At 43.8% G+C, this 16,305-nt stretch overlaps 1 protein-coding gene across 1 annotated transcript; it reads left to right on the top strand.

Moving 5' to 3' along the window:
- The first annotated feature begins 1,800 nt into the window (after window positions 1–1,800).
- Window positions 1,801–4,736, top strand: LOC139835848 (uncharacterized). Its single transcript, XM_071825731.1, has 3 exons — window positions 1,801–2,037; window positions 2,197–2,961; window positions 3,705–4,736. The coding sequence occupies exons 1-3, from the start codon at window positions 1,801–1,803 to the stop codon at window positions 4,734–4,736; spliced, it is 2,034 nt and encodes a 677-aa protein (XP_071681832.1).
- Window positions 4,737–16,305: the final 11,569 nt, after the last annotated feature.

Here is a 16,305-nt window from a genome sequence, read left to right as displayed (position 1 = left end):
TTTCACTAGAGATGACCTGATAAGTTGTCGATGAAGAAGGGGATGCCTTGGGCATCCCCAAGCTTAGATGCTTGAGTCTTCTTGAAATATGCAGGGATGAACCACGGGGGCATCCCCAAGCTTAGACTTTTCACTCTTCTTGATCATATTGTATCCTCCTCCTCTCTCGACCCTTGAAAACTTCGTCCACACCAAACTCAAAACAAACTCATTAGAGGGTTAGTACATAGTTTAAAATTCATATATTCAGAGGTGACATAATCATTCTTAACACTTCTGGACATTGCCCAAAGCTACTGGAAGTTAATGGAACAAAGAAATCCATTCAACATAGCAAAAGAGGCAATGCGAAATAAAAGGCAGAATCTGTCAAAACAGAACAGTCCGTAAAGACGAATTTTTCAGGGGCACTTAACTTGCTCAGATGAAAATGCTCAAATTGAATGAAAGTTGCGTACATATCTGAGGATCACGCACGTAAATTGGCGGATTTTCTGAGTTACCTACAGAGAATGCTACTCAAATTCGTGACAGCAAGAAATCTGTTTCTGCGCAGTAATCCAAATCTAGTATCAACCCTACTATCAAAGACTTTACTTGGCACAACAATGCAATAAAATAAAGATAAGGAGAGGTTGCTACAGTAGTAACAACTTCCAAGACACAACAAAACAATAGCAAAATAAACACATGGGTTATCTTCGTAACTTTTCTCGTCCCGTGGCTTATTGGTATCGAAGATTTAGGTCACGACGACTTATATAGGCGAAGAAACGGAGTCGGAAGGGGTCTGGGGGTCCCACACACTAGGGGGGCGCGCCCCCCCTCTGGCCGCGCCGCCATACTGTGTGGGGGCCCTGGGCCTCCCCTTTGGTCCCTCTCCGGTGTTCTGGAAGCTTCGTGGAAAATAAGATCGTGGGCCTTGATTTCGTCCAATTCCGAGAATATTTCCTGTGTAAGATTTCTGAAACCAAAAACAGCAGAAAACAGAACTGGCACTTCGGCATCTCGTTAATAGGTTAGTTCCGGAAAATACATCAAAATGATATAAAGTGTGAACAAAACATGTAGGTATTGTCATAAAACTAGCATGGAACATAAGAAATTATAGATACGTTGGAGACGTATCAATATTCAGGATATAAATATACCTGGAGTAACATGAGGAAAGGAGGGGATAATATACAGGTCAGATTGGACAGGGGGACGGCGACAGCGTCGTTCCTACATTTGTTTCCGTCCTCTCACGTAGAGCACATTGCGACAGAAGAATCGGATCACTTGGCCCTGGTCATCAGGGTTTTGGAGTCATTGCCAACTGGGCCAAGATATCAGAAAAGAGGGTTTATGTATGAAGAAATGTGGACCAAGCATGAGGATTATGAGCGCATGATCAAAGGGGCGTGGGATAAGAGGCAGCGGCATGGCCTGGGTATTCAGGGGTTTTGGAGTCAGCTCCAAGATATGACCAAAGAGATGCAAAAGTAGAGTTTTCACACCTTCGGCTCTGTCAAGGCGGAATTAAAGTCCCTCCGGAGTAAATTAGACGTGGCCAAGACAGAAGCCTTAGTCTCGAATTCCTCACTGGAGGTTCGCGAGATCGAGGAGAAGCTGCATAGCATATATGAGAGAGAGGAGATCATGTACCGACAACGCTCAAGACAGGAGTGGCTCAAGGCTGGCGACAGAAATACTAAATTCTTTCATAACCGAGCATCACATAGAAGGAGGAAGAATACGGTCAAGGGGCTGCGACGGAGCGATGGATCTCTCTGCAACACGGATGAAGGCATGAGGGATATGGCGCTACAGTTTTATCAGGAGTTGTATTCGTCTGAAGGGTCTGCACAGGCGGACCAGGTCCTCCAGCTGATCGATCCTGTCATCTCGGCAGATATGAACTCAAAGCTTACTGGAGCTTTCGCCGACAAGGAGATAGAGGAAGCTCTGTTTCAGATGGGACCCACAAAGGCCCCCGGGCCTGATGGCTTGCCGGCGCTTTTCTACCAACGACACTGGTCGTTGTTAAAGGATGCAGTATGTGCAGCGGTTAGAGACTTTTTATTGGGAAGGGGCTGTCCGGAGGGTTTCAATGACACCATCCTAGCCTTGATACCTAAAGTAAATCATCTAGAGCTGTTGTCACAATTTCGACCTATTAGCTTATGTAACGTCCTGTACAAAATCGCTTCTAAGGTCGTTGCGAATAGGCTGAAGAGATTCCTCCCGATACTGATCTCCGAGGAACAGAGTGCGTTTGTGCCAGGACGGCTGATCACAGATAACGTGTTGATAGCGTATGAGTGTGTTCATGCCATTCAGAAGAGAAAGATAAAGAAACCTTTATGTGCAGTCAAGTTGGATATGATGAAGACGTACGATCGCGTGGAGTGGAGGTTTCTCGAAGAAATGATGACTAAGATGGGTTTCTGCGAGAACTGGATACATATGATCATGAGATGCGTTGGTACTGCCAGGTTCTCAGTGAAGTTGAATGGAGGTCTGTCCGAGCACTTCTCGCCATCCAGAGGGTTCAGGCAGGGGGACCTCTTGTCTCCTTACCTTTTCCTCTACTGTGTCGAAGGCTTCTCGGCACTATTGAGGAAGGCGCAGGTGGAACGGAGGATTGAGGGGGTGGGTTTTGGTCGGGACAGCCCTACCATTGCGCACCTTCTCTTTGCAGATGATAGTATAGTCTTCCTGGAGGCAAGCACGAGCAATCTCGCGGCCCTTAGAAGCATACTGCAAATATATGTAGCAAGCTCAGGGCAGCGTGTCAACCTTCAAAAATCATCTATCTTCTTTGGTAAGGGGTGCCCGGAGCAGGTGAAGGGTGAGCTGAAAGAAATCATCAATATTCTGGGGGAGGCTTTGTCAGAGAAATATTTGGGCCTGCCTACAGTGGTAGGACGCAGCAAGGATGGGGTTTTTAAATATGTGTCAGATAGGTCTTGGAGTAAGGTAAAGGGTTGGAAGGGACAAGGCCTATCTATGGAGGGCAAAGAAACTCTGATAAAGTCTGTACTTCAGGCCGTTCCAACCTTTCCGATGGGAGTCTTTCGGTTATCAAAGAAGACGTGTGGTTCCCTACGATCAATTTCCTCAAGATTCTGGTGGGGCGCATCTGATGGCAAAAGGAAAGCACACTGGATAAGTTGGAGCAAGATGGGGAAGTCGAAGAGGACAGGAGGGCTGGGGTTTCGGCATTTTGAAGATTTCAACCAGGCGCTCCTTGCCAAGCAAGCCTGGAGGCTATTGACGAATCCAACCTCGCTGTGTGCTAGGGTCCTTAGGGGCCGGCATTGTAAGAAGGATGGACTGATGACGGCTGCATGTCCCAAAGGAGCCTCGTTTACATGGAGAAGTATATTGCATGGGAGAGATTTAGTCAAACAGGGCTTGGTCTGGCGTATAGGGGATGGAAAATCTGTTAAAGTGTGGGAGGATAATTGGATCCCGCGATCAGGTCTGATGAGGCCACTGGGCCAAAAATCGGACCAAAATGTATCAAGGGTTGAAGAGTTGCTGCTCCCGGATGGGGCGGGGTGGGATGAAGAAAAATGAAGGATCTGTTCTTCGATGGGGATGTCGCTGATATACTGCAAATTCCAGTGGGTCGTGCTGGCACAGGAGATTATATTGCATGGAACTACACCAAAAACGGAATTTTCACAGTTAAATCGGCATACCATCTTAATAGGCAGATACAGGAGTTGAGGCAAGGGAGGCCAGGGTCATCGGGGTCGTGTGAAGAGCATCGAGGTTGGCTTACTCTCTGGGGAGCAGAGGTACCTGGCAAGGCAAAGATACACACCTGGAGGCTGATCAAGAACGGGCTGGCGGTGGGAGAGGAGCTGAGTAGGAGGCACATAAAATATGGGGTGAACTGTGTGGTGTGTGGCCGAGAGGAGTCCCTGATCCACCGGTTTTGGGGCAGCCCTCACTCAGCTGAAGTTTGGGCTCAATGCCGGCGATTGACAGGGTTCCCCTTGACCAACCCCCACAAGCGAGTCAGAACCTCAAGCGAGCTCCAGAGTTGGATGCTGGATTGGCTGAGTGGTCTAAAGGAACAAGAACTAGCTGTCGGCATCATGGTGATCTATCAGAACTGGTTGGCAAGAAATGAGGCCAGGGAGGACGTCAAGATCGAGGATCCGCAGTCTATTGCCCGACGATCGATTCACTTAGTGGATGAGTGGGCTAATAGCAGAACTAAATCATTGTCTGAGGCACACAGGGTGACAGAGGCTTGGTTGCCACCTGCTGCGGGTTGGCTCAAGGCGAATGCGGACAGGGCGTTCTTGAAGGAATCAGAAACAGGCGGGTGTGGCTTGGTGATCCGCGACCACCACGGTGAGTTCCTACTGGGTGCTAGCCGTTTTTTACGGTCCGTGTCTGATCCGGAGAGAGCCGAACTATTGGCGTGTAAACTGGCGTTGGAGCTTGCGAGGAACAGGAGGATTGAGAAGATATGCCTGGAGTCAGATTGTCTTGCTGCGATTACGAAGCTTCGAAGCAACGATATGGACCGTTCGATACACGGGCCTCTCGTGGAAGAGATCAAGGATCTGCTGAAGAGTTTCGTGGAGTTTTCAGTATGCCACTCCCGTAGGTCGTCTAATGGCGTCGCGCATTGTCTAGCGCGAGTAGGCTGCATAAATAAAGTGTGTAACACCTGGATGGATCATCCACCAGAGTTCATTGTGAACCTCTTAGCACAGGAAGGTGCTGGTTAGTAATACAAATGCAGCAAGTTTTTCTCAAAAAAAAAAAGTTTTCAGGGTTCAGTTTGTAACCGAGAATAAATAGAAGAAGAGAAACAGAAAAATGGTCAGTTGAACACCAGGCAAAACACTTTGTCTATATCCAATTCTTGCGATCTGCATGTTGATCGTGCTTGTTGGCAACAACAGAACCTAGATTATAGGGAGAGAATGACGAGAGAAAACTGGTAGAAAAGGATGCCGCGTATGATGGCTTTTAAGTGCAGGAGATCAATTGTAGTAATTTTCAGTAAGGAATGTTGTCGAACTCACGAGGAGTTGAAGCTATTGGTTAATAAGTTTGACAAGTAAAAAATAAAAGGGTGCAGTGGTTTTGGTGTTTTGGGTATTTGGTTTGCAATAAAATAAGGTACTGAAAGTAAATATCAACAAGGAAATGCTCTCAATGAGAGAAAGCCCAATCCTCTATTCAACAAAAGAACAAAGTCAAGTGTGTGTGTCAACTTATATGTGACAAGTGTTCCCAAGGCCGGCATAGATTTACTTAGCATTTAGATTTGTACACAACATGGTGAATACTTTTTCAAGTTTCATTCTCTTAGGGCGGAGCCTAAATTAGGTGCTGATATAGATATAAAAAATACACCTCTTATGATGGGTCCTAGAGCCATTTTTATGAGCAAGCATAGGAAATCATTAAGACGTAAATGTCGCACCATAGCAGTTAGTTCATTGGTCCTAGGCATAAATCCCTCTAATGCAAATAAAAATATTAGAAGACGGATTTTGTCATTCCGTCCCTTCCAACCCTCATCATTATATCAAAGTGCAGCTCGGTGATCCCATATAGGTGAACTAATATGATGTCGATGTTCGCATAAAATCATCATAGAACCACATAAAAGATAAAAACTTGACCAAATACTCATTGCATATTATATGGAAATCATAGTCGGTTCATCCTATGCCCTCAGAAAAAATGGGGATCTACTCACAAGTGACAAACATGGTATGGATCAGAGGCATATCGATTATAACACAATAAAAAAATATCTCCACCAAATAAGGACAAGTTATCAATCACAAACATGCAAATATCACTTTAAAAATATCCAAGGTTCAATCAATCACAAACTATGAGGGGGGTGAAGTGGATCTTGGAGATGGAGATGGTGATGATGATGGTGCTGATGGAGATGTTGATGGAGAGGCCCCCCCTACACCAAGGAATGCTAAAAAATAATAATAAACAGAAAAAACTGTAAAAACTGTGCAACCCAAAAATGCTCCCGCGGCCCACAGCCCACGTGAGCGACTTTTGTCTGTGCGCCGCTCGGGGCATCAGACTTTGGCTCCTGAACGCGGCCCGTGGCCCGCCACCGTCCTATCAACGCGGCCCGAACGTGGCCCGTGCCCGCCACCGTCCTGTCAACGCGGCCCGAACGCGGCCTGTACGCGGCCTGCTGGCGCGACCTTTATGCGGCCTGCCAACAGCCCACGCGGAGCAGCCCTCGCTCTCTGCACGTTCTGGCCGTCGGATTGAATCCGACGGTGCCGCTGTGATTTCGGTCGGTATAAGATACGGCCCGAACGGCCACCCCAAAAAAACCTAACCCTAGACCATTTCCCCCCGGATCCCCTCTCTGTCTCTCTGTGGCGGCGTCGCCGCCGGCAGGTCCTCACGCGCGCGCACCCACGCAGCTTGCCGGCGACGAGCGGGCGCGCAACGCCTCCCCTTTCCCTCTTCTTTCTCCAGCACAACCACGACGGCACGAAAACGTCGCGCGCGCTCTCTGCGGCGGACGGTAGCAACCAGCGGCCAGAGGAAGAATGGCGGCGCCCCCTGGCCCTCTTGCCGACGCGTGCGTGCACCCGAGCGTGGGCGCACCGCCGGCAAGCAGCTCAGGTGGCTGCGCCCTTTTCCGGCGACCAAAAGCAGCAGTAGCTGTGCTGCGCCTCAGCCTCTGTTCTTTCGGCGCGTGGCGGCGCTGTGCCCCACTACCCGCTGTTCCTTACTGGCCAGGGCCTTGGGCTCTCTAGCGAGCAAGGCTTTATTTTCCATCTTTATCACTGTTAGGTTTGGGTTCGGTGCACAAGGATGCGATCTAGGGTTTTTTTCTTTGTTTTTCTTTTTTTCCTACCGATTATTACAAGATCTACTAACTAGTACCAGCTCTGATACCATTGATAGATTGCTAGGATCATCTAGGCTAGGTCTTAATCGGTAGGAACCATATCTGTGAAGAAATCATGTCGGTGCTGTGAGATTTACCTTCTCCCTGGAGGACGACGAACCCGTCGACATCGACATGTTGACGACAACGGATGGGTGAGGGAGTGGTGGCGGCGGATCTTCCCATCGGCACTGCACTAACACTAATCGGTGGTTCGTCCAATGGGGCACGTGGCAACTCAGGGCAACCTCGTACCGAGTGCCACCAGCTCCCACCACTCTATATAGTGCAGGCGTCAGGGGCCCACCAACCAGCGAACGGTTGGGTGCCCCCGATCAGGGCGCGGTCAAAGGGCACGTCGAGCCGTTGGGCTCGTACGTGGTGGAGATCAATTTAACATTCTCCCCTTTGATCTCAACTTTACTTTTAACTTTATACTTTTATTTTTATTTGTTTCATTTTGGATCAGTCCATAGGGCATGTTTCATCGTCACAACTCTATTGCCGATAGAATCAGACAGCCACAATTCACTTCTCTGTTTTGAAACAAATTCTTTTACTTTTGGGCCTCTTATGATCCAGGATTGGTAAGACTTTCCCTTAAACCCATGCCCGCTACGTGTTCCTTGAACACGCTGGGTGGTAAGCCTTTCTTTAGCGGATCCGCAAGCATATCTTTTTGTCCTTATATGCTCGAGACTTATAGTTTGATCCTGGACCTTGTGTTTCACAACATAATACCTAACCTCAATCGGTTTCGTAGCATTACTCGACTTGTTGTTGTGAGCATAAAATATTGCAGACTCATTGTCGCAGTACATTGACTTGTTGTTGTGAGCATAAAATATTGCAGACTCATTGTCGCAGTACATCTTTAGTGGTTTGTCAATACAATCTACCACTTTCAAGTCGGGTATTGATACGTCTCCAACGTATCGATAATTTCTTATGTTCTATGCCACATTATTGATGTTATCTACATGTTTTATGCACACTTTATGTCATATTCGTGCATTTTCTGGAACTAACCTATTAACAAGATGCCGAAGTGCTAGTTGCTGTTTTCTGCTGTTTTTGGTTTCAGAAATCCTAGTAACGAAATATTCTCGGAATTGGACGAAATCAACGCCCAGGGTCCTATTTTGCCACGAAGCTTCCAGAAGTCCGAGGGAGAGTCGAAGTGGGGCCCCGAGGTGGCGACACACCAGGGCGGCGCGGCCCAGGCCCTGGCCACGCCGGCCTGTGGTGTGGGCCCCTCGTGCCCCTTCTTGACCTGCCCTTCCGCCTACTTAAAGCCTCCGTCGCGAAACCCCCAGTACCGAGAGCCACGATACGGAAAACCTTACTGAGACGCCGCCGCCGCCAATCCCATCTCGGGGGATTCTGGAGATCTCCTCCGGCACCCTGCCGGAGAGGGGATTCATCTCCCGGAGGACTCTACACCGCCATGGTCGCCTCCGGAGTGATGAGTGAGTAGTTCACCCCTGGACTATGGGTCCATAGCAGTAGCTAGATGGTTGTCTTCTCCTCATTGTGCTTCATTGTTGGATCTTGTGAGCTGCCTAACATGATCAAGATCATCTATCTGTAATTATATATGTTGCATTTGTTGGGATCCGATGAATAGAGAATACTTGTTATGTTGATTATCAATCTATTATCTATGTGTTGTTTATGATCTTGCATGCTCTCCGTTATTAGTAGAGGCTCTAGCCAAGTTGATGCTAGTAACTCCAAGAGGGAGTATTTATGCTCGATAGTGGGTTCATGCCTCCATTGATATCTGGGACAGTGACAGAAAGTTCTAAGGTTGTGGATGTGCTGTTGCCACTAGGGATAAAACATTGATGCTATGTCTAAGGATGTAGTTATTGATTACATTACGCGCAATACTTAATGCAATTGTCTGTTGTTAGCAACTTAATACTGGAGGGGGTTCGGATGATAACCTGAAGGTGGACTTTTTAGGCATAGATGCATGCTGGATAGCGGTCTATGTACTTTGTCGTAATGCCCAATTAAATCTCACAATACTCATCATAATATGTATGTGCATGGTCATGCCCTCTCTATTTGTCAATTGCCCAACTGCAATTTGTTCACCCAACATGCTTTTATCTTATGGGAGAGACACCTCTAGTGAACTGTGGACCCCGGTCCAATTCTCTTTACTGAAATACAATCTACTGCAATACTGTTCTACTGTTTTCTGCAAACAATCATCATCCACACTATACATCTAATCCTTTGTTACAGCAAGCCGGTGAGATTGACAACCTCACTGTTTCGTTGGGGCAAAGTACTTTGGTTGTGTTGTGCAGGTTCCACGTTGGCGCCGGAATCTCTGGTGTTGCGCCGCACTACGTCCCGCCGCCATCAACCTTCAACGTGCTTCTTGGCTCCTACTGGTTCGATAAACCTTGGTTTCATACTGAGGGAAAACTTGCCACTGTACGCATCACACCTTCCTCTTGGGGTTCCCAACGGACGCGTGTTGTACGCGTATCAAGCTCTTTTTCTGGCGCCGTTGCCGGGGAGATCAAGACACGTTGCAAGGGGAGTCTCCACTTCCCAATCTCTTTACTTTGTTTTTGTCTTGCTTTATTTTATTTACTACTTTGTTTGCTGCACTAAATCAAAATACAAAAAAATTAGTTGCTAGTTTTACTTTATTTGTTATCTTGTTTGCTATATCAAAAACACAAAAAAAATTAGTTACTTGCATTTACTTTATCTAGTTTGCTTTATTTACTGTTGCTAAAATGGCTACCGCTGAAAATACTAAGTTGTGTGACTTCATGATACGTCTCCGACGTATCGATAATTTCTTATGTTCCATGCCACATTATTGATGTTATCTACATGTTTTATGCACACTTTATGTCATATTTGTGCATTTTCTGGAACTAACCTATTAACAAGATGCCGAAGTGCCGATTCTTTGTTTTCTGCTGTTTTTGGTTTCAGAAATCCTAGTAACGAAATATTCTCGGAATTGGACGAAATCAACGCCCAGGGTCCTATTTTGCCACGAAGCTTCCAGAAGTCCGAAGAGGAGACGAAGTGGGGCCACACCCTAGGGCGGCGCGGCCTGGCCCTTGGCCGCGCCGACCTGTGGTGTGGGGCCCTCGTGTGGCCCCCTGACCTGCCCTTCCGCCTACTTAAAGCCTTCGTCGCGAAACCCCCAGTACCGAGAGCCACGATACGGAAAACCTTACTGAGACGCCGCCGTCGCCAATCCCATCTCGGGGGATTCTGGAGATCTCCTCCGGCACCCTGCCAGAGAGGGGATTCATCTCCCGGAGGACTCTTCACCGCCATGGTCGCCTCCGGAGTGATGTGTGAGTAGTCTACCCCTGGACTATGGGTCCATAGCAGTAGCTAGATGGTTGTCTTCTCCCCATTGTGCTATCATTGTCGGATCTTGTGAGCTGCCTAACATGATCAAGATCATCTATCTGTAATTCTATATGTTGCGTTTGTTGGGATCCGATGAATAGAGAATACTTGTTATGTTGATTATCAAAGTTATGTCTATGTGTTGTTTATGATCTTGCATGCTCTCCGTTACTAGTAGATGCTCTGGCCAAGTAGATGCTTGTAACTCCAAGAGGGAGTATTTATGCTCGATAATGGGTTCATGCCTCCATTGATATCTCGGGGACAAGATGATGAAAGTTCTAAGGTTGTGGATGTGCTGTTGCCACTAGGGATAAAACATTAGTGCTATGTTCAAGGATGTAGTTACTAGTTACATTACGCGCAATACTTAATGCAATTGTCTGTTGTTAGCAACTTAATACTGGAGGGGGTTCGGATGATAACCTGAAGGTGGACTTTTTAGGCATAGATGCAGTTGGATGACGGTCTATGTACTTTGTCGTAATGCCCAATTAAATCTCACTATACTCATCATAATATGTATGTGCATGGTCATGCCCTCTTTATTTGTCAATTGCCCAACTGTAATTTGTTCACCCAACATGCTGTTTATCTTATGGGAGAGACACCTCTAGTGAACTGTGGACCCCGGTCCAATTCTCTATACTGAAATACAATCTACTGCAATACTGTTCTACTGTTTTCTGCAAACAATCATCTTCCACACAATACGGTTAATCCTTTGTTACAGCAAGCCGGTGAGATTGACAACCTGACTGTTTCGTTGGGGCAAAGTACTTTGGTTGTGTTGTGCAGGTTCCACGTTGGCGCCGGAATCTCTGGTGTTGCGCCGCACTACATCCCGCCGCCATCAACCTTCAACGTGCTTCTTGACTCCTACTGGTTCGATTAAACCTTGGTTTCTTACTGAGGGAAACTTGCCGCTGTGCGCATCACACCTTCCTCTTGGGGTTCCCAACGGACGTGTCAACCACACGCATCAAGCAAATTTCTGGCGCCGTTGCCGGGGAGATCAAGACACGCTGCAAGGGGAGTCTCCACTTCTCAATCTCTTTACTTTGTTTTTGTCTTGCTTAGTTTTATTTACTACTTTGTTTGCTGCACTAAATCAAAATACAAAAAAATTAGTTGCTAGTTTTACTTTATTTACTATCTTGTTTGCTATATCAAAAACACAAAAAAATTAGTTATTTGCATTTACTTTATCTAGTTTGCTTTATTTACTGTTGCTAAAATGGCCAACCCTGAAAATACTAAGTTGTGTGACTTCACAACCACAAATAATAATGATTTCTTATGCACACCTATTGCTCCACCTGCTACAGCAGAATTCTTTGAAATTAAACCTGCTTTACTAAATCTTGTTATGCGAGAGCAATTTTCTGGTGTTAGTTCTGATGATGCTGCTACCCATCTTAATAATTTTGTTGAACTATGTGAAATGCAAAAATATAAAGATGTAGATGGTGACAATATAAAATTAAAATTGTTCCCTTTCTCATTAAGAGGAAGAGCTAAAGATTGGTTGCTATCTCTGCCTAAGAATAGTATTGATTCATGGACTAAATGCAAGGATGCTTTTATTGGTAGATATTATCCCCCTGTTAAAATTATATCTTTGAGGAGTAGCATAATGAATTTTAAACAATTGGATACTGAACATGTTGCACAAGCATGGGAAAGAATGAAATCTCTGGTTAAAAATTGCCCAACCCATGGACTGACTACTTGGATGATCATCCAAACCTTCTATGCAGGACTAAATTTTTCTTCGCGGAATTTATTGGATTCAGCTGCTGGAGGTACCTTTATGTCCATCACTCTTGGTGAAGCAACAAAGCTTCTTGATAATATGATGATCAACTACTCTGAATGGCACACGGAAAGAGCTCCACAAGGTAAGAAGGTAAATTCCCGTCAAGAAACCTCTTCCTTGAGTGATAAGATTGATGCTATTATGTCTATGCTTGTGAATGATAGGACTAATATTGATCCTAATAATGTTCCGTTAGCTTCATTGGTTGCACAAGAAGAACATGTTGATGTAAACTTCATTAAAAATAATAATTTTAACAACAATGCTTACCGGAACAATTCTAGTAATAACTATAGGCCATATCCTTATAATAATGGCAACGGCTATGGTAATTCTTATGAGAATTCTTACAACAATAATAGGAGTTCACCCCCTGGACTTGAAGCCATGCTTAAAGAATTTATTAGTACACAAATGCTTTTAACAAATCTGTTGAAGAAAAGCTTGGGAAAATTGATATACTTGCTTCTAAAGTCGATAGTCTTGCTGCTGATGTTGATCTTTTGAAATCGAAAGTTATGCCTAATGAAAATCATCATAATAAAATTGTTACTACAGCAAATGCCATCCAAGTTAGAATTAATGAGAATATAAGATTAATGGCTGAATTGCGTGCTAGGTGGGATAGAGAAGAAAATGAAAAACTAGCTAAAGAGAAGAATGTAGCTAAAGTTTGGACTGTTACCACTACTAGTAATGCTAATGCTACACATGTTGCTGCACCTCCTACTATTAATAATAAAAGAATTGGTGTTAGCAATGTTTCCACTTCTAATGCAAAGCGAGAAACTGCCTAAAGCTAAAATCATTAAACTGCCTGTGATAAAGCTGCTGAAATTTTTTCCAACATTGGGGATGATGATCCCATTGCTTTAGATTATAATGGTTTGAATTTTGATGATTGCCACATCTCTGAAATTATAAAGTTCTTGCAAAAACTTGCTAAAAGTCCTAATGCTAGTGCTATAAATTTGGCTTTCACACAACATATTACAAATGCTCTCATAAAAGCTAGAGAAGAGAAACTAGAGCGCGAAGCCTCTATTCCTAGAAAGCTAGAGGATGGTTGGGAGCCCATCATTAAGATGAAGGTTAAAGATTTTGATTGTAATGCTTTATGTGATCTTGGTGCAAGTATTTCTGTTATGCCTGAGAAAATTTATAATATGCTTGACTTGCCACCGCTGAAAAATTGTTATTTGGATGTTAATCTTGCTGATCATTCTACAAAGAAACCTTTGGGGAAAGTTGATAATGTTCGCATTACCGTTAACAATAACCTTGTCCCCATTGATTTTTTTGTCTTGGATATTGAATGCAATGCATCTTGTCCCATTATATTGGGAAGACCTTTTCTTCGAACTGTTGGTGCTATCATTGATATGAAGGAAGGTAATATAAAATATTAATTTCCTCTCAAGGAAGGTATGGAACACTTCCCTAGAAAGAGAATGAAGTTACCTTTTGATTCTATTATGAGAACAAATTATGATGTTGACACTTCGTCTCTTGATAATACTTGATACACACTTTCTGCGCCTAGCTGAAAGGCGTTAAAGAAAAGCGCTTATGGGAGACAACCCATGTTTTTTTACCTACAGTAATTTGTTTTTATTTTGTGTCTTGGAAGTTGTTTACTACTGTAGCAACCTCTCCTTATCTTAGTTTAGTGTTTTATTGTGCCAAGTAAAGTCGTTGATAGAAAAGTTCATACTAGATTTGGATTACTGCGCAGAAACAGATTTCTTTGCTGTCACGAATCTGGGCTGTTTTCCCTGTAGGTAACTCAGAAAATTATGCCAATTTACGTGAGTGATCCTCAGATATGTACGCAACTTTCATTCAATTTGAGCATTTTCATTTGAGCAAGTCTGGTGCCTCGATAAAATTCGTCAATACGAACTGTTCTGTTTTGACAGATTCTGCCTTTTATTTCGCATTGCCTCTTTTGCTATGTTGGATGAATTTCTTTGATCCACTAATGTCCAGTAGCTTTATGCAATGTCCAGAAGTGTTAAGAATGATTGTGTCACCTCTGAACATGTTAATTTTTATTGTCGCTAACCCTCTAATGAGTTGTTCTAAGTTTGGTGTGGAGGAAGTTTTCAAGGATCAAGAGAGGAGTATGATGCAACATGATCAAGGAGAGTGAAAGCTCTAAGCTTGGGGATGCCCCGGTGGTTCACCCCTGCATATATCAAGAAGACTCAAGCATCTAAGCTTGGGGATGCCCAAGGCATCCCCTTCTTCATCGACAACATTATCAGGTTCCTCCCCTGAAACTATATTTTTATTCCATCACATCTTATGTGCTTTTCTTGGAGCGTCGGTTTGTTTTTGTTTTTTGTTTTGATTGAATAAAATGGATCCTAGCATTCACTTTATGGGAGAGAGACACGCTCCGCTGTAGCATATGGACAAGTATGTCCTTAGTTTCTACTCATAGTATTCATGGCGAAGTTTCTCCTTCGTTAAATTGTTATATGGTTGGAATTGGAAAATGATACATGTAGTAATTGCTATTAATGTCTTGGGTAATGTGATACTTGGCAATTGTTGTGCTCATGTTTAAGCTCTTGCATCATATGCTTTGCACCCATTAATGAAGAAATACATAGAGCATGCTAAAATTTGGTTTGCATATTTGGTTTCTCTAAGGTCTAGATAATTTCTAGTATTGAGTTTGAACAACAAGGAAGACGGTGTAGAGTCTTATAATGTTTTCAATATGTCTTTTATGTGAGTTTTTCTGCACCGGTTCATCCTTGTGTTTGTTTCAAATAAGCCTTGCTAGCCTAAACCTTGTATCGAGAGGGAATACTTCTCATGCATCCAAAATACTTGAGCCAACCACTATGCCATTTGTGTCCACCATACCTACCTACTACATGGTATTTTCCGCCATTCCAAAGTAAATTGCTTGAGTGCTACCTTTAAAATTCCATCATTCACCTTTGCAATATATAGCTCATGGGACAAATAGCTTAAAAACTATTGTGGTATTGAATATGTAATTATGCACTTTATCTCTTATTAAGTTGCTTGTTGTGCGATAACCATGTTCACTGGGGACGCCATCAACTACTCTTTGTTGAATTTCATGTGAGTTGCTATGCATGTTCGTCTTGTCTGAAATAAGAGAGATCTACCACCTTATGGTTAAGCATGCATATTGTTAGAGAAGAACATTGGGCCGCTAACTAAAGCCATGATCCATGGTGGAAGTTTCAGTTTTGGACATATATCCTCAATCTCATATGAGAAAATTATTAATTGTTGTTACATGCTTATGCATAAAAGAGGAGTCCATTATCTGTTGTCTATGTTGTCCCGGTATGGATGTCTAAGTTGAGAATAATCAATAGCGAGAAATCCAATGCGAGCTTTCTCCTTAGACCTTTGTACAGGCGGCATAGAGGTACCCCTTTGTGACACTTGGTTAAAACATGTGCATTGCGATGATCCGGTAGTCCAAGCTAATTAGGACAAGGTGCGGGCACTATTAGTACACTATGCATGAGGCTTGCAACTTGTAAGATATAATTTACATGATACATATGCTTTATTACTACCGTTGACAAAATTGTTTCATGTTTTCAAAATCAAAGCTCTAACACAAATATAGCAATCGATGCTTTTCCTCTATGGAGGACCATTCTTTTACTTTCAATGTTGAGTCGGTTCACCTATTTCTCTCCACCTCAAGAAGCAAACACTTGTGTGAACTGTGCATTGATTCCTACATACTTGCTTATTGCACTTATTATATTACTCTATGTTGACAATATCCATGAGATGTACATGTTACAAGTTGAAAGCAACCGCTAAAACTTAATCTTCCTTTGTGTTGCTTCAATGCCTTTACTTTGAATTATTGCTTTATGAGTTAACTCTTATGCAAGACTTATTGATGCTTGTCTTGAAGTGCTATTCATGAAAAGTCTTTGCTATATGATTCACTTGTTTACACATGTCATATACATTGTTTTGATCGCTGCATTCACTACATATGCTTTACAAATAGTATGATCAAGGTTATGATGGCATGTCACTCCAGAAATTATCTGTGTTATCGTTTTACCTGCTCGGGACGAGCAGAACTAAGCTTGGGGATGCTGATACGTCTCCGACGTATCGATAATTTTTTATGTTCCATGCCACATTATTGATGTTATCTACATGTTTTATG

This window comes from Lolium perenne, chromosome 2 (assembly GCF_019359855.2).
Source record: "Lolium perenne isolate Kyuss_39 chromosome 2, Kyuss_2.0, whole genome shotgun sequence".
Classification (NCBI taxonomy): Eukaryota; Viridiplantae; Streptophyta; class Magnoliopsida; order Poales; family Poaceae; genus Lolium; species Lolium perenne.
Note: the sequence above shows the minus strand (reverse complement) of the source record. Positions and strands in the feature narration are given on the sequence as shown.